This window comes from Lipophrys pholis (genome assembly GCF_963383615.2).
Source record: "Lipophrys pholis genome assembly, chromosome: 4".
In the NCBI taxonomy this organism is placed as follows: Eukaryota; Metazoa; Chordata; class Actinopteri; order Blenniiformes; family Blenniidae; genus Lipophrys; species Lipophrys pholis.
The window spans coordinates 29,692,833-29,711,537 of NC_137637.1; the positions used below are offsets into that span (position 1 = coordinate 29,692,833).

The window sequence follows — 18,705 nt, forward strand, 5'->3', positions numbered from 1 at the left end:
CGTTTTTGTGAATCAATGTTTTTGGTTACAATCTGATTTTTCTGGTCGTACAGAGTGAGCAAAGCATTTCTTTATTCAGGCAAACTCACTCCAACTTCCACTTTTCCATATAATTTCCTAATGGGGTAACTTTGAGCTATACACTGAAACCGCGATGCAGTAAAACTTTTCCGATTGCTGCTTCTATCGCCCTACCCCGGTTCAAGTCTATACTTTGCCTGAGGAAATATAGATTTGTGTCCACATCACAAGTCCTCAAAGACCCAGAGAACAGCCTCGCTGTCTGGTGTCCTATCAATAAATTATGGATGAGTCTGCTTGTAAAGGTGTTATGATTTTGCCAAACAAGGACTCAAGTTAATTATTATAATTTAAAGCCGTGATGAAATTCATCACCGTCTTCTTCACGCTCAGTAGTTTAACTTCCTGTGACTTTTATGAAATGTGCAATGGGCTCATTTTGTCTGTTGAGACTTCACATTTCTTTAAAAATCCACTTTAAACTATTTAATTCTCTCTGATGGGAAACGTAGGGTACATACTGTAAATGCTCACGGAAATAAGTGTGGTATCCCCCTCCACCCAATCCAAGCAGCAGTCTCCAAGGCAGAGTTGATCCACTCCACCTTAATCACCTTTCTCTCTCCTTCCCAGTTTTTCTTTTCTTTTTTTCTCTTCGCTTTTTTTTTGGTTTCTGTCTTTTTTTCACCGCTGACCACCATGAAACCATTAGCTCTGTGTTTGTGCCCCACTGGTGTCCAATGTCTCCCAGTGTATGTTAGTTTGGCTACCAGTAAGTCCTTAAGGTGCCTTAATGGTTGGCGGCACAATTTCCATTGTGCAGTGCAGTGGTTGATTAAGAGGATGTTGATTGCTGGGGCTTTAGGGGTGCCGGTATTGTAAGCGATATTTGGGTTATTCTGTGGTCTGTTGCTGCTGCGTGTCTCTGTGATTGGATGCAGTAATGGTCCCAGCAGTGAAGCAGGCAGGCGGTAAGGCATGTGTCCGAGGCACTGGCTTCCACTGCCTTCCATTCGCTGCTTTTATAGACCTCCAGGGGGTCGTGACCCCATCATAACTCATCCAAAGCCAGCGAGGGAGAGCAGCTAGCTCATGGGCCTGGAATCCACCAATGTGCCTGAGCTCCCGTCTGAGCCTTTGTGCCTCTCCCTCGCATGAAATGTGTGGTCCTCATGAGGAAAAGCATGGTGGAGACAGATCGTCACGGCTGTTAGGAGGTACACTCTCCTCTTCCTTGGGTCAGAGAGTATAGCGAATTGGAGCTGAAAATCAGGTATGCATTGTGGTTGTAATGAAGCAATGCCAGGGGGCGGCGGGGAGAAACAATACGTCTGAGCTTAAAATAAGGTGAACAAGAAAGGAGAATCTGGTTGGGGAGAGGTGAGGAGAAAGAGATATAGATTAAAAGAGGAGGAGTCCAGACATGGTGCCTTATGGTGCACTGCTTAAATGAGAATAAACCAGCAGAACCTCTTTTCCCATTCTTACATGACCGTAGGCATTGTAAAATACACGTAAAGACGCCTATTAATGTGCATTATTACGCCCTTACATCTCGCCTCCCTTTTCTCGATGATAGGTCTGAGTCTTCCCTAACAGCACCATTTTATTGCGAGCCGCTCAAAGTGTCCCTTTTCCGCACCTACCTCATCGCTTTTTAATGCACATGCATTATTTAGAGCTTCTCGTCTTAAGTATTATTCTTACCCCAGCGTCAAGTGAAGACGAAGTGAGAAAATGTATTGGCTAAGTACACCACACCATGCCATTGATTAACTATCGTGAGGTCTTGGGAGGTGGATGGACTCGCGTGTTTGTGCAGATTTGTGTGTGTGTGAGGGAGTGGGGGTGGGTGACTGCAGTATCTGCTCAGACAGAGAAACGGCTCCAATCTGATGACTTTCTTGGCAGACAGGCTGTATCGACTGGCAAGAGATCAAGTCCCCTAATTTGACCTCTAACACATCAATAATGCTGTTCGAATTCCTCCACATGACACATGGGCGTGAGATGTTGTACCTGGAAGCAGCAGAGATAATGAGTCAGAGGAAAAAATGGCTTACAGGCACATATGGCAAAATGGCTATCTTTTTAAAAAATAAATTCCAAAGAATCAATTTGTTGTCTTCCTCTCTTGTGATATTTGATGTTTTAAATTACTTTCCAGGTTTATTTAACAAAACGCACATTAAAGGTGCTTGTTACTGATCTGTCAAGTCAAATCAAAGAGGCAAAATAAGATTTAGGCGTATTTCAAAATGTTCCAACCCAGAAACTACTGATGGTAATCAACAAATACACACGTGCATGCACAGGCTTTTTTTTTAAGCAGTTTGATTATTTACCAAGTTAATTTTTTGAAGTAACAGACCGTAAAATTAGCAAAATTAAGTGCTAGAAATTGCCTAACAAGTCACGCGCACGCACGCACGCACGCACACACACACACACACACACACACACACACACACACACACACACACACACAAAAGAAAGAAAATATATCATGGACTCACTGTTCAGTTTTTCACCCAACACACATAAAATTGTTTCCAGTTCTCATATATGTTCTGAAACACGTATTCGTTTTCCAGATGTTGATTTTGTCCATTCATTTTCTACACTTGCTTTTCTTTGGCTCAAGATTGGCTGGAGTTCTTCTCAACTAACATCCAAAGGGACCATGAATAGATCACAAGTCGATCACAGGAATGCACAGACACACACACACACACACACACACACACACACACACACACACACACACACACACACACACACACACACACACACACACACACACACACACACACACACACACACACACACACACACACACACACAGAAAAAGTGGGAAATCCACACTGACAAAGAGAAGCAAACTCCATGAAGCAAGAGTATTAATCACTACACATCTATGACTGTTACTGCGGGGAGAATAGATTTATTATTTTTTTTAATTCATTTTGTTTCAATTGGAAAAGATTATCATGCCTGAATCTGGACCGCGATTCTTTATTTCCCCAAAGTAAACTATATAACCTGCTAACCTTAAAAATGACCCCCTGTACATAGACAAGGACATGAATAGGTTGTGTCATTTGGTGAGCATGTTTATTCCCTGTGCTTACACTTCACAAGGCCACTCTTTTAACTAGCAATCACTGTCCTTGTTCATTCAGCAGAATAAAGTGCACGAGCTGCAGCAGTGTCATGAAAAGATGGAACACTAAAATGTATTAAAAGTTAGGCTGTTTTTTTTTCCAGACTGCGCCGGTGCCATAAAAATCTATTATCGCTTGATTTCATGAAAAGGGACTATTTATTATACAACACATCTTCACACGCACAGTGAGGGCACGCTGTTTGCGTCCTTGATTGCCGGTAATCACAACTTAGCCTGAGACAAATACCGACATCTCTTCAGCAAGGGGAGCTACTCATTTATTTAGATTTTGTGAAACATTTACAGATCCAGAGGAGTCACATTTATGATTAAACACAAGCAAGCATGTTTTTTGGGTTGTTTTTTTTTTTGCTTCCTGCCCCTAAGTACCCAACCCATAAAACTCAGTGTGTTAAAATAACAAGTCAAGTTTAACACCTCAGGTGATTTTGAGACAGATTTGTTTGATACTCGATGATGTGCAAAACGAATTTGTTAAGCTTATGCTGCTGGTCCTCAGTTGTCATATGCAGCAGCAGGGTGCTGGTAACAGTCTGAATGTCTCATATACAGCATGTGATATTCAAGCTTTAAAAGGCTTAATACAGCTAAATGTGTTAGTCCGGGCAAATAAAGTAAGTCAAAGTTGAGATTTAAAGGACTTGAAAGCAGCTTCACTGTCAGACGCCTAAATGTTCCCTCTCAGTGTGTTGCTTTACTACTTTGGTATTACAGATGTCACAGCAGGTCATGTGAAGCTACAGTGCAGTCGGTAATGAATATTTAGGAGAGATTTCTTTTTACTTTTGAAAATGTCTGTAAGTTTGAGCTTCACATTTTCAAGATAACTCTTATAAAGCTATTACACTTAATGCCAGGGCCGCTCATCCCTATATGCAACCTATATCATGCGTTTGGGCAAAGATCCTCATGCATTATACGAGCTTTGATTTATATGAAATTCATGATTTTACCTGCACCAGGTGTTCACAAAGTCCTAAGCTTTTGCTTGTGATGCACATAGAGAAAATTCGGCCTGTCATCCTGCTACGATCGGGATTGACAGAATCCATCTGATCAGTCACGATCTAAGACTGAACACAGGCGAAGATGTGGCAACCAAAAGACATTTTTTTATTCCCTTGAAATAGGTTGAGCAGCTTAAGTAATCGCATTTTTCTACATCGATGTGAGGCATCTCGGCAAGTCCTTTTATTCCCTTTCAACTTTTGTCCGTCCTGTAGTCAAACCTGTGTAGCTCATTACTTCGCTGATTTGTAGAGACATTCATAAAAGTTTCCCTTTCATAAAAGTCTCCCCGAGAGCTGGCTGTTGCCGTTCACAAGTTTTAATATAAACTTTCCACTTTTACTTACTTTAGCACTTGTGAGAAAACTATCCACCTATCTTTTGGGGGTTTTGCGGTTGAGAATAACTCCAATGGTAATATTTTCATTAGTTTTCCTGAGAACTAATGAAGCTAAAATGGCAGTTATACTTTATAGGGTTACTTTTTTTTTTTTTTTTTGCCTTGTAAGAGGTCTCATTTTCACTTTTTACATTAGTGGGTGTTTCATTCGGTGACAGTTTGTCAGTGTCAGACTGAATTGTAGCTCTGAACCCTGAAAGTTGAAGCTTATATCCAAACTTCAAACGATAGGACCCAGAGCCTCTGCTGAGGAATTTACAGTGTGGTTTAAAGCATCTTCCCGAGGTTGAGAGGCAATTTAAAAGGATGTAGAGTAGATCGTAAACTAGATTTGTTTGTCAGACTTTAATGACTTCACTTGGGTCATAATATGTGGCAGAATCTTTTTTTTTTTTTTGTTATCTGCTAAACAAAGACAGGCCAAAACAATAAAACAAAGTGCCTGTGTCTTTTCGCCCCAAAATTGACCTCTTCAGGCTTCTCCGTGTTTTAAGTTTCCAGATTTGCTCTTCCTTGTATCCTATCTCCGTTACATTTCTCAGCCATTGTCACCCACTTAGTCTAATACTCCACACTGTGCAGAAAGTGCCAATCAAAACCGCCGGCATGGAAATAGCTGCTCCCTTGACTACCACCGACATAATCTCATGTAGGACAAATTATGAGGGGAATTCAGTCCCTTCACTCCCTCTCTTTCAGTTGAGTATGTTTTAGGCTAGGGGGAACATCTTGTCTTTTGGACTAATAGAAGCGTATCACTATTGCCCCCCGGAACGGTAAAGCGTCAAGAAAGAAAGAGAGCGTGGAAAAGAGAGCAAAGTCTCTCATGTGAAATGTCGGACCGCATTTGTGAAATGAAGGATCCATTCTTGTTCTTGCACGAGTTTTGCGCATTTTTCTAATCATCCACCTTTGCCTAATGGCTTGTGGGCAAGGCGTGGGAGGCATGTGATGATTATTTTCATCATTTCCATCAAGTCACTTAGTGGCGATACCTGAAAAGCTGTCACTTTGATGAAAAGAGGTTTGTGCATCCCGTCTAACTTTGCTGCAGGTATTTCAACTGCACTCATAAATGAATGCTAGAGTGCTCAAACAACACTTCAAACGATTGGATTGGATGGATGAATGTCACTTGTATGGCCTCTTTTTTTAGCCACATGCATGTTCTCCTCAGCTGCAGCTTTTAAAAATGTGGGAAGCCTTTTTTTCTTTTTTCTTTTTTAACTGAATTTTCCACTGCAAAATTTAAAATGTACCGATCTGTAAAACAGGTCCCATTGGGTTGTCGGGGATTTGGAAAATATGTAAAGCGTACTTATAAATCCTCAAACTTGTGTTACTAGCCAGGTTTCTTTCACGCAGCTCGTGATTGGCCAGGTGACTGTTTCCACTTGCAATTTATTGCTTGGATTGGTGTCCCTCTACCATGAAATATTGTGTCACTCAGAACTAAACTGTTTTAATGGGTGAAACCACACTAATGATACACTTACAGGTGTAACTAATAGTAAAAACATATTTAGTGTATTGGGAGAAAAAGCAATACTTTCAGATGATTGGCGTGACAGTGGATCTATATTTCCAACAACAACTCCTGTGATGCTGCGAGGCTACTGTTCTATCAACCATGTATGGTTCTGTAGCAGTTTGTACTCTTCCCTCACTGTGAGAATGTTCACATTAAAGTCCATTGAGGTTATTCAGTGTGTGGTCTGCATCCTCTCCCTTTTGCATTTTTCACACCATCGTCCATAAACATGCATTTAAGGTGAACTGGTTGATTTGTATAATTTCACATAGGTGTGAATGTGAGTGTCTTGTCTCTTCGCTTGCCCAGTTACGAACCGCTGATCTGTCCAGGCTGCAACCTGCTTTTTCCAATAGTCAGCATGATTGGCTCCAGCCGCTGCCACCCTGAATTGGATGAAGCAGTATAGAAGATATGTGAATCGACCGGCTTTGTTCTGCAGCTGGCTGACGTCACTGCCGAGTTTTGTTCTTGTTCTTATGGCTTCAAAAAGGGAGTATGCAGGGGCCTTCAGACACCGGCATGTTTTGCAAATAACTTTATTTCGAGCAACATCAGTCCGTTGAAAACCAATCCCAGGCTAGTGAGGTAGACTCACGTCGTGCCGTCGAGATTGCTGCATATTTCCTCCGTGCGAGACTCTCATCCGTGTGTTTTGTTGCCGCCAACACTGCTTGTGGGAGAGAAAGGTTATTGCCATGTGACTGAATCCTGCCAGCTGATCGGCTTCTGAGGCACCTCATGCACCTCTTCATTACCGACTATGCGCCTTTGCTTTTTCTTTTCGAGATGGTGCAAATACATTAATTTTACTCATTAATGTAAAATTACATCGTCAAAACAACATTTACGATACTATCGTAGACAACATATATCGTACACCTCTAAGACTGAAGGTGAGCAACATGAAGGACTTCTTAAGTAGTACAGCAGAGTCTGCCGAATCTGACATCACAGCTCAAGTGACAGGTTTTGTGAAGACAGTGTTTAAAGCTAAACTAACCCTCTAGTGTAGATGTAGATCCAACCAATTAGTGATCACTCTTTAGAATCAGCTCAGCTTGGTTGGCACCTTCAGAACAGCAATGTCAATAAAAGCCAGAAATACCAGGTTCTATCCACTTCATTTGCCAACTGAAAACTATTCAAGTTTGGATTTCAGGGTTTTGACCCAGCTTACACTGGACAATGATGTCAGCAGGGCTAACCAAGAGAGACAGACATGCATCCAAATGGAGTTACAGACCACTTGGTAGCGAGAAAGATTAAATGCTAAAATGCATGTCTTTGGAATGTGGAAGAAAGCTCAAGTAAACAGAGAAAGCCCATGGCAGCGCAGGAATAACATGCAAACTTTCCTGGAAGACTTCTCTTCTCATTGTGAGCCAAGTAATCAAACCAGTGGAACAACTTCCCCGAGTTAGGGGAAGTCGAGCCATGCCATATGCCATATGGTTCATGGACATGGCACATTTCTTTAAACAGACATTACCCAAAAACTGAGCAAGAAAATATGCCAGCTGAGGTATAAGGAGAAAACAGACTATCAAATTTTTGCAGAGGTCTGTGTTTCTTTAAAGCTCTTTCTATTGAGAATAATGGAGTGACATGGATATCAAACCCTTAAATATGGTACAAGGTCAAATTTTTCAAACATAATCTGCCTTAAAGTGTTTGATACATTTGGGGCATAAAATATGGGAATCAGTCTCCGTGTTACGTTGCCGGCCTTAAGTAATGAGTAGCATCTTTTCATCCTCCAGCGCGCTGAAAATGAGATCATGCCAGAGTTAGTTAGAAGCAGTTACAGTTCTGGTGGAGGAACTGACAGTGTCTCAGTCATTCGTCGGTAGGAAAAAGAACGTTTTTCGTTTCTCTTAACATTTGTTTTTGGCTGTTGCCCCCTGGCCTGGCTGACAAGTTCAGTTTCACTGACTGATAACACATCTTGGCTGTGTAGGGATTACTGTCGTACATCTTGGTTGTGTCCCCTGGGACCACCATGCTGTATCACTCTGTCAACAGTTGCCGCTCTCAGAGTGCTCTCCTTTCTGTGTGTCCGTGTTTGTGTGTGTAGTATTATATTTCGGACTGCACCGGGCTGTGCCAAGATCAACTGCCCTGCTTCCTCCCCCATCTTTCTTCCCCTTGGAAAACCCAGTGCACTGCAGCCTTGGCAAGGTGGGGCTGAACTTTGAGCCCAACCTCATTGCTCCCCAGAAACACCTACATCATCATCCCAAACTCCAGCCCGGCCTTCTCGGGATACAATAGTAACCTCCACACCATATAAATCTCACTGATGTGTCGTCTAACCACTGATACACCTGGATAGCCAGGGTTGCATGCCAGTCTGTCGTTGACACTTGAAAATGGAGGGGAAAAAGCTGTACTTGTGGGGTTTGGGTCAGCGCCACATGGTCCACAAAGCCTGTTTCATTGTAAAAGCGGGATTAAGAATTCATTTAACACACAAGGATAAGCTGTTATGTGACAGTGCTGGGAGCTCGACTGCACCTTAATGGGCCCAGCTTGTGCTGACAGATAAGTTGAGCTGAGTTGCTCTGGACCAGGGGCTCCATCCACTTCTTCCCTCTAAATGAAACAGACTGTTATTATTTCCAACAGGCCATACAGTAGCCTTGTCCATCATTAAAGCTATGAATCACGTCTCTGCACTTGCACACAGTCCCTCAAGGGTATATCATTGCCTTTCCTCTTAATCTGGGCAGATTTCCGTCCTGGGTCCACCATATAATAGTCCGTTTTTAGCACAATGAACAGCTTGCTCATGTTACTCTGCAACTGGAGTACACACTGCAGACTTCCCACATTTGCTATCAAATGCTGTGGTTTCAGGTGGTCAGTGAAACACAATTTAATGCACATGCACCATTCGACAGTGGCAAGGCTGAACTTTTCACAGCATGGCTTTTGTGGAGTGGATGTTTAGCTGATTTTTTAGCTCTGTTAGCTGACATTATCACAGCAAAGGCAAGCATGTGGTTTATGTCGATGTTAAATTGAATGGAGAGTGATTTGTTCCACAGAGAGCAGAGGCTACAGTTATCTTGGCAAAAAAAGATAAAAGGAAGTCATGCCTCCAAGCTGTTTCACGCTGTTTTGGAGGTCAATTGCTTCTTCAAAATACCCTCATTAAACCGTAGGACCCAAATATAGGCCACTTTGTTGGAAAATTGGTATATTCTCTTTGATTCTGGACCATATTAACTTCATTTATATGCGGGGTTTTAACAGTGATGCAATATGTTGCAAAGCAATTCTTCAAATTGGGTTCTTCATGCTGGGAAAAGAAAGTCAAGGAGAAATATCTCACTATATAAAAACGCATGAGCATGTGCCAGCATGTGTGCGCTTGTAATTGAAAGCCAAGAAACGTACGACTGCTTGAGAGGCAGCACTTGTTTAGTTGCCTGTCCTGGGAAAATGTGTACGAGGTTAGTTCAGAGATTACTCGTGGCGGTAGAGACATCCATCACTCAGACTGCGTGGCTCTGTCTGTCTCCTCTGACTAATTGGCTATCCTTCTGTCAAGCCCAAACAACTTCTATATGCCCTTTGGCAAGTCTTGAATGGTCAAATACCAACAGCAGAAGCTAAGAAACAAGAGTGGCAAGAAAAAGAAGTAAACAGACTTTTGTGCGGAGAAAGTGAATGGATGAATAGATTTTACACACAGTAAGACATCTGAACTAGAGCACACCCAGCATGTTAATATCGAGGAGCGATATCATTGATTTTCCCTGTGTCTCTCATTTGTTGGTGCTTGAATACAATAGCTCACACACAACTTTGGGTCCCGCAGTCTTTGTGCCCATTTGCATATGTAGAATGTTTATTTTCCAGCCCCGGTTGTTTGAGCTAAAATGTCTGTTCTGTGAACAACTCTTCTCTGTATCCCTCACTGAAAATACTGCTGCTTTCTTTAGAAAGCTGAGATGAAGCACTGACCCCTCTTAGAGAAGAAGAGTGTTGTTATAGTACCGCAGCCCCCCCTTCACTCCCCCCGCCTGTCACTTCAGACAGCCTCTCACTTGAGAGCCCTCTCTCAGATCAGCACTAAACTCTCTCCTTAGTCTCAGGAAGTGTTGGAGGAAGCACTCTCAGCCTAGTAGGCTTTTCTTAGACTCCTAGGTCTCATTGCATATTCATAGCCCCCTTCACAAGAGAGGGTATCAAGTTTAAAAAAAGATAGAAGGCATCCAGAAAATTAATAATTTACTGTCGTATTGTTAATATTCTCTGTACTTTTTAGAAACAGAGTAGCTTCTCACATCAATGTTTCATTGTTGAACACATTTCTTTTGGTTCACACAGGCGGTGAAGTATCATTGAAGTCTTTGACCACTAACACAGAGGCTATTTTCCCATGAGCTCAAAACTTTAAAACGCTTTTATGCATCACTTCACCGCCACACAGATAAAGCAGAGACACTTACTGCTTTAAGTGGCGAATTAAGAGACTGCAGTTTGTCATCGAATCTTTGAGCGCTGGATGTGTCCCTCTGAACAACACACTACAGTGTTACTTAGGTCCTTCATCCTACAAACTGCACAGTCGGTTTTTTTTTTTTTTCTCAAGCAAAGAGCAAGCTCTAGAGGACTGTTTTAATCGGTTTTGCATTAAAGTGAATGTCATAGTTTCCAGTGTTTGAGGATCTGTGGTGAAATATGCTAATGTTTTGAAATGAGGTCATTGACTGTACTTTTGAAAAAAAGACATTAGGCAAAGTTTTAATGATTTTTTATTTTTTTTCCCTTGACAAAAAAGAACAGAAATCTAGAGCTGATCATAGCTGATTATGGTAGAAGGCCGGGTGCCTGTTGCCATGCCATCCCAGAGCAAACACAGAGGGAAAGACAACTGAACGCTCTCACATTCATACCTACAGGCAATTTTAAAGTCACAGATGAGCTTCAAACGCATGTTTCTGGACGGAGAAAACGGAGAAAACCCAGGCACAGAGAGGACAGCCAAACTCTTCAGAGAAAAGGGCCACGTCCAGAGTTTTAACCTGAAATATACCAGCTGTGAATCAAGAGTGCACTTTAAAGTGAAACAATTGGACTTAATTAACTTAAATGTTTTATCATATATTTTCTGTCATTTTTCTATTATTTGTTTTTTCAAGTTTGTATTTTTATTAACCACTGCACCTCCCATCCACTGTACCCATTGTACCTGAATTATATAAAGCTTGAATCCATTTATTAAAAAAAAAAAAAAAAAAAAAAAGAGAGAGAGAGAAACACTTTGTCACTTTTACACTTGATGTGTTCTTTGGGTGGCACAAACTGTTGGAATGAGAAATGTTTCTCAGGCTGCATCACATGAAAAAAGATCTCTGGGAAAGCTTGTTTTTGTTCAGTGTAATTATTTGAAACACCAACTTAGAATTACATGGCCTAATTGATTCAGTTGATAGTTAAGTTACACCTGGTACTGTACAGTACAATATGCATGGACCATTACTATGTTTCATCGAAGTCTGTTTTTCTTAATCAAGTCCAAATGGATATCCTGTGAGGTCTGCAAGGAAGTGTGAGGTAACATACAACCCAATTACTTAAAGCCCTTCAAAATGTGTTTTTTTTTCTTTGTTTTGCCGGAAGAATACTGTATTTCGCTTTCTATGACTGTTTCGTTTAAGTAGTTGAGTGTTGAAATACCCTTTTCCATTAGGATTGCAACCTATTTTTCACGGTACATAGTGATGATGGTTCATAACCCACAAATAAAGTAGACGCAATCAGTGTGACCAGTGGCGGCTTGGAGGTGCCTGAGTTGCCCAAAGCTTCACATATTCCCATTGGGGAATCCTAAGTTTGACAGCAATTAGGTCGATTTCCTCTCCTTGGAGGTCAGAATTTTCCCGGTAACTCATGAACACACTTTCAAACTTGCAGGATAGAGGTCCACTAGAACCACAACAATTGATTACACGCTTAAAATGGGAATTTACTGTGTTGAAAGTAGTCATTCAGCTGGAAAAATCAAGTAAATTATAGATATCATTTAAAGGTTTTGACATAAACATTTTGACTGCTTACCACTACCCTTAGTGTATACTTCATTTTGGACTGTTTTGCGCAGTATCCCAAGCTTTGAGATAGAAACTATTAACTGATTAATTGCTACGATCAGGCAGATCACACAAAGTGCTTCCTGTGTAGATTTTTCCAATAGATTTTCCAGAATTATTTGGACTTTTACCATATTATTCCATTCAAAATCTCCACATGTTGGTAGGTTTTGCTGCTTAGCTCTTGATTTTGGAGTAGTAACATAAGTACATTTTCTGGCTCAGTTGGAGCAGTGGAGTGACTTCCAATCCCAATTTGGTGGTTTGATCGTCACTTTTGCATGTAAATGGATCAAAGTGTCCTTGGTCAAGGTGCTGAACTTCAAGTTGCTCCCAATGGGAGCAGAGGAAGCTGCCACGGTGTGTGAATGAGTAACTGTACCTCATTTAAAGTGGTTAGAGACTGCTGATGTGGTAAAAGCAGTCCTATATAGGTGAACTTTATGTACTATGAACTTTTTCTCTATAGAAATCACTGCCAGTCCCATGAGTGACAACATCCAAATACCTTCAGTACTCTGGAAATAAGTGTCCACAAGTGGGAAAAAAAACAAAACAAAAAAACAAAGATAGGAGGTTCCTGTGACTGGATTCAACCCAGAGACTCTGTGTCATGTCCTCCTCCTGATTAATGGCCAGTGCGTCTTGCTGAGCAGCCATGCTCAGCCACGGTTGGGGGTTCAGACTGTGAACGAGGCAGTGGCTGACAGTGGTGAGCTATGTGGTGCTCTGCTCCACAGGAGGTAATGAATCGGCGTGGCTGCCGGAACTGTAGTGTAGACAGCAGGAGGAGGAAAAGTGATCAGTCTTTCAGAGTGATGCACTACTATTTCCAGCATGTGTATCACTGATAGCAAGAGAAAGAGCATTTAAAAAAAAAGAAAAAGAGGAGGTCTCACTGAGAGGAGGAGGTGAGAACGAGCAAAACAGTACTGTGTGTGAGGCTTGGTCACTGAGTAGCAAGGACACGATAGAGTCGTGGAGAAAGAGAGGCAGGGAGGTTTGCTCCTCCAGGCAGAGGAGGAGAAAGAGGAGGTTATGGAAGGGGTTGACCCGTCATTCACTCCGTGTTAACATTCCTCGGGAAATCTGCCCCCCAATTCCCCCACAACACTTCCTAAACCACCACACAGGGGGTTCATTATTCTCACTTTACTCCTTCACTAATTATCGTTATCATTATCGAGGATAATTACCATTTCACTGCCTAACACCCTTGTAGGCTGCTCGGCTCTGAGTCACACACAAGGTTATCAATAGCTGCTCAATTGCAGCCTCATCTACCTAATTATACGATTTGGGCTTTGTGATAACTGAATAGGATGTGGAATCTAGTATTATGTCTTGTGAGTGCTGGTGAGGCACTGGAAGGACCTGAAATAAACCATTGCGTGTGGAGCCTGTTAATTAAAAGCTGTGGCTTGTGCTGGAATATAAATCAGAGGAAATCCAGGGTTATGAAATATCTGGAAGTCTCCGAAATATCCTGCAAGCTGGTACAAAGCTGACTGTGCAGAGAGTCTTAAACAAAATCCTGCGAGACATAACTTCAAATCCTCCCTTCTTTGATTCACTCACTCATTACCTGTAAAATAACTTTTGAATTTTATGTAATCTTAGGGACACACATTATGTTTCCTCCCTCTGTTCTGTTCTCATTTAACCCACGCTAATAGCTCCAATTATAATCACAGCATTAATGAAGAGCTGCATTGTGCAGTTGTGTCCCGGACCTGTATTACAGTCTCTGACTGTGACTTATGTCGAGCTTAGTAGTCGTGTTTGTCGAGGGGGTTTCTAAATCCCTCTGTGGCATTTTGGAGTTGCAGCTGACGCCGTGAACCTGATGAATGGTCTCTCCATCTGCTGCAGCTCAGCACCGGAGCACAAGACTGACACAGGCCTAATCAGCGGGAGAAATTCATTAGACCTGCCCTTTGCTGCACACAGACAGGAGGCAGAGCTGAAAGGAAGTTGCGGGGTGGAAATGCAGGCAGGAGGACACGGGCCGCAGAGAGCAGGGAAAGAAAGGCAAAGAAGGTGACAGCGTGAATGGCTCAGTGAGCATATGACAGACATTCAGGGGCAGGCTGGAGGAATGTGTGCCACAGAGGACCTCATGACAGACAGGAGGCACATTCTCTTTGACCCCAATTACCAGAGGTGTTTCTTTCCACCAGCTAATCTGAGGCATATAGGGCGGCCCCTCCTCCCTACCATGGAGATTTGCTTTACTGGCCTCTTGTTTACCAGCCAACTAAACACACCATAATTGGTTGCTCGGGCTTTGTCTCACCTGTTTTAGATCCACACAGAGGATTATGTTTGACTGGTTTCAATATCAACTATTTTGGGTAAAACTTGTATGTTGTATGTATGTAGAACAATTTAATCAAATCATACCATTGATAAAAAACTTAATAAAATTGACTCAAGTTTATTTAACAGTCATTTAAGTGTTGAGTACGTTTACTATTAGTGCTAGAATTTTCACAATTTACAGCACAACTATAAAATTGTATCTAATGTCTTAAATAATTGCCTACTGATCATCATGTGCTTGGGAACATTGATTTGGAGCCATTATAGATTTTACTGGTGATAAACAAAAACTAAACAGTATGGATTGAGTATTTCAGAAACACTAAGTCAATGTTACGTGGACCTCTCAGCACTCTACCTGTGTAAATTGCATCATGCCAAACAGCCAAAGGCCCATTTACACTCCCTTAACGCATGTAAACTGGTCCGTGCATTTCTGCCGTGCTGTTGCCGTCAGCACTATCGCCTCAAAGCAAGTAAGACCCTGGTTTCAGTCCGGGTTGGACTGGGGTGGGGGGGGGGGGGGGGGGGGGGGCTCTCTGTGCATGTAGGGGTTTTGCTGCAGGCAGTCCTGTTTCTAACTGCTGTCCAAAAACATGCTCTTCAGGTTAGTGGGTAGTTCTAAACCGTCAGTGGGTGTGAGTGTGTGTGACTGTCTTGTGATGGACAGCATGTATCATGCCTTCACTAATAGTCAGCTGGGATCTGCTCCAGCACCACACAACGCTAAGTTGGACAGAGTGGAATTATTCATTGTTCCACAAAGGAATTCCTGCAAAAATATATAACTAATCACTCTTGTCGTCATATAAAAAAAAAACCTAATGCTTTTGCTGTATTTTCCAATAAGTAATGAACACAAACAAAAAATGAAACCTGTCATCAGCTCTCTCTGAGGATATTTATTTAAATGTCTCCATAGCTGAATTTTATGTTTTTCTTTTTCGACTTTTATTGTATGTCTCAAAATGTTTTGTGTTCGCCAAAGTGGTTTCTGTTCACCCACAGCAATATTTTCATGTTGTCAGCAGATCATCTGACCACAGTTGCTTCCTATGTTCTTTCACAGAGACACTCATGGACTCCACCACGGCCACGGCGGAGCTCGGCTGGACGGTCAACCCTGTGTCAGGGTCGAGTGACAACAGTGTAAGTGACCTGCTCCGTCGGCTTCTCCTGCCGGAGCATTAATTGAATTATCATTTCAAGTAATGATATACATGCAAGTTGTTTTAGGCTCTTTTCACCCCATCAGAACTGAGGTGGTCCTGTCTTTGTTAATTGCTAAAATGCTAATAATGTCTCAATTTGCTCAGTCCCCTGTGAAAGGTTTATTTGAGTTAGTCGTCAGTGTTTTGGTTTCTCACTTTAAGGTCAGAGTTGAGTGAGACAGCTGGCTCCCCAGAGTGCGGTCCACTTAGTTTTGAATCATTTGCATTCAACAGTCCTTTATTGTCCTAAAAAAAAACCAAACATACTTTGAAGAAGAAGAAAAGTCATTTTATGGTGTAAACTACTTCTTTTTTTTCTTTTTATCTCAATATATAAATAATCTTAGATTATCTTTTTCACAATTGTCCCAGATTTCATCAATCTTGGCTGTGTCTGAACTATGTGGTGCATAGCAAAAACTTTAAGCTAAATATGTCTCTTCTTATGCCAGACTGGAAGCAATGTGTTATACGGGGCTTGTTGGTGTTTGATGCACAGTATTTCCACATGGTCTGCCAGGGCATCGGTTCCTACTGGCCACATGCGAGCCAGGCCCACTTAGAGCAGCCAAAACCCAAGTCTCAGTCTCCTTCACTTTTCTTTTTTTTTCTCTTTTCCCCTCCACCACAAGATTTAGGCTTCTAAGGACGGGCCCAGAAGAGAGAGAAAAAAACCCAAAAAAAACCTTGTAGACTTATTTGCTGGTGCATTTCAAAAAACCACTGCCGATTTTATTCAATTATTTATGCTTCTGTGGTTTCTATTAAAGATGGTTTGAATTATCCTCCATCACGTTGTGTCTTTTCGAGCTGAAAAAAAAAACAGCAGAAAAGAAAACTAGCCTTCAACAGTTCCATAAAACAACTTCAAAGCTGCTCAGCAAAAAAAAAAAATAAAAAATTAGGACAACTCCGTCTCTCACAACCTGAGGGTACAATGTCTCCTCCCTGCTAATTTCCACAATCAATACCAAAGCATAAAGATGCTTGGTTTCCTTTTCTCTTTCCAGCTCTGGATCCAATCTGCACACACACACAGAGAGAGAGAGAGAGCTGAGTGAGACACACTCCAAAGACAGTTTACATCACATCTTTCTTTCATCTTTACAAAATGTTTGGTTTCAGCAAAACATTCACTCTGCATTTTTCTTAATCAGATTTAATATTAAGTGGAAACTGAAGAGTGAAGAAAAGAACCTGAAAAGGTCATTGCTGTTTTGCTCAGTAAAAAATGTTCACTCTGGCCAAACGAGAGTTGAAATTAGAGTCGAAACATCAAACTAAAGACCTCTAAGCTCTTTGAGGATCATCTCTGTTCCAGCAATGTGTGGTATTCTGCCTGATTCTGCGGTCGCTCATTCTTCCAAATCAAATAGCTTCACGTTCAATTTTCCCGAAAAGATTTATACATGAGGAATTTAGAAAGTTCCTTCTTTCTGCTTTTGACCTCGGATATTTTCCTTTCCTTTATTAAAACCCCCGTGCTCAGCGATGGTATATCCCTCTCCTGGAACACAATGAAATATAAAGCCCTTAAGCCGCTGGATTTAGTCAGGTATAGGTTGGCCTTATCAGCGTGGGCAGCAAAGTTTTTACGACGATGTGGCCGCGTCAGTCAAATGGCCGGTCCAGTGGAGAGTGGAGAGTGACGGTGATGGAGATAGCTTGCCCCTTATGGCCCAGGGCAACAGGTGTGGAAACAGCGTTCCCTCTCACTCCCAGTATAACAGCAAGAGGTGCTTTACAGAAGCTATTGTCTTACACACATATATGCTCGGCTTCACGGGCTTAGTCAGTGGATCAGTAACGTCCAGCAGAGCGCCGCACCAGCAGTTGGCTTTCACTACTCTGTATAGCCTCATGAAATATATCCTAACTTGGCATGTGATACATTTCAGCACAATGGAAACGCAAACAAGTAAGAGCAGGATGCTAAGTCGAAAGTGTTATGGCAGTTGGTGTTATTCCAGTCTTATTTTACAGGTTATTTGAATAACGCCTATCAAATCGTTATCATAAGAAACATCTTTAAGTGTACCTATAAAGTCATCCTCCCGCAGCACATTTTCGGAGCTGATTTATGCCACGCACTTGAGCTCGTTTAAATCCAGTTTTACAACCCTGCTCGTGTATAGCCATGCAGTTTCTCCTTTTTAATTATGTTAAATGACAGTCGGGCATAGTTTGTCCTTTAGCGGCACAAGCAGGGCATCTTCATTATTCCTAATGGCACAGTCAAAAAACACTGAGAATTGGTGCGAAAACCCAAATTCAGCCTGGGGCAGTTAGCAAGTTTACTGTGTTCTGACTAACGCTCTCAGGTTCTGGCAATGAGAGACACATTTCACATGCCTCACTCCACCCACACTGGAAAACTGGTGCAGGCCGTGTTCAACGCTAACACATACTCACGAGCCTCGAGGCAACTTGGTTACAATCTGCCCGATGGGTACAGGCTCAACGATGCTAAAACGCGTTATTATATGTAGTAACTTCCCATTTTGCTTTTGAATTCATTGGCCTGATGAATACATTTAGATTTCACATTATCAGGGAGGAAAAAAAAAAGCTGTAGAGTACATGATTTTTTTCCCCACCTTAACATCTCTAAAAGAAACATATGGAGTTACCTAAAACCTGTAGTGTCACGTGGAACTTATCTAGATTTTCCGCATCTTCCTCCGCTGGGTTGCTTCATGTTAATACGCCAATGATTTTAATAATGGGTGGTCTAATGTATTCGTCTCTCGCAGCACTGGTGGCTCGTGTATTGAAGCGCTTGTCACTGCGTGCGTGTTGTCGACTTGACTATTTCTGTACAGTCTGCGGGAGGCATAAAGCCGTAGTTCCCAACCTGGCGGCCGAAGCCCCTCTGGGAGTGCCAGAGGTCACAAGGCTTTGCCTGCTCTGAGGTTGTCAAG

At 42.0% G+C, this 18,705-nt stretch overlaps 1 protein-coding gene across 4 annotated transcripts in view; it reads left to right on the plus strand.

Annotated features, from left to right (window-relative positions):
* Nucleotides 1-18,705, plus strand: part of ephb2b (eph receptor B2b) — a 137,199-nt gene that overhangs the window by 33,726 nt on the left and 84,768 nt on the right. For all 4 annotated transcript variants that reach the window (XM_080460965.1, XM_080460964.1, XM_080460966.1 and 1 more), the window contains exon 2: nt 15,643-15,722. In XM_080460965.1, coding sequence (XP_080317091.1) covers nt 15,643-15,722 — 80 coding nt within the window. The remainder of the gene's footprint in view (nt 1-15,642; nt 15,723-18,705) is intronic.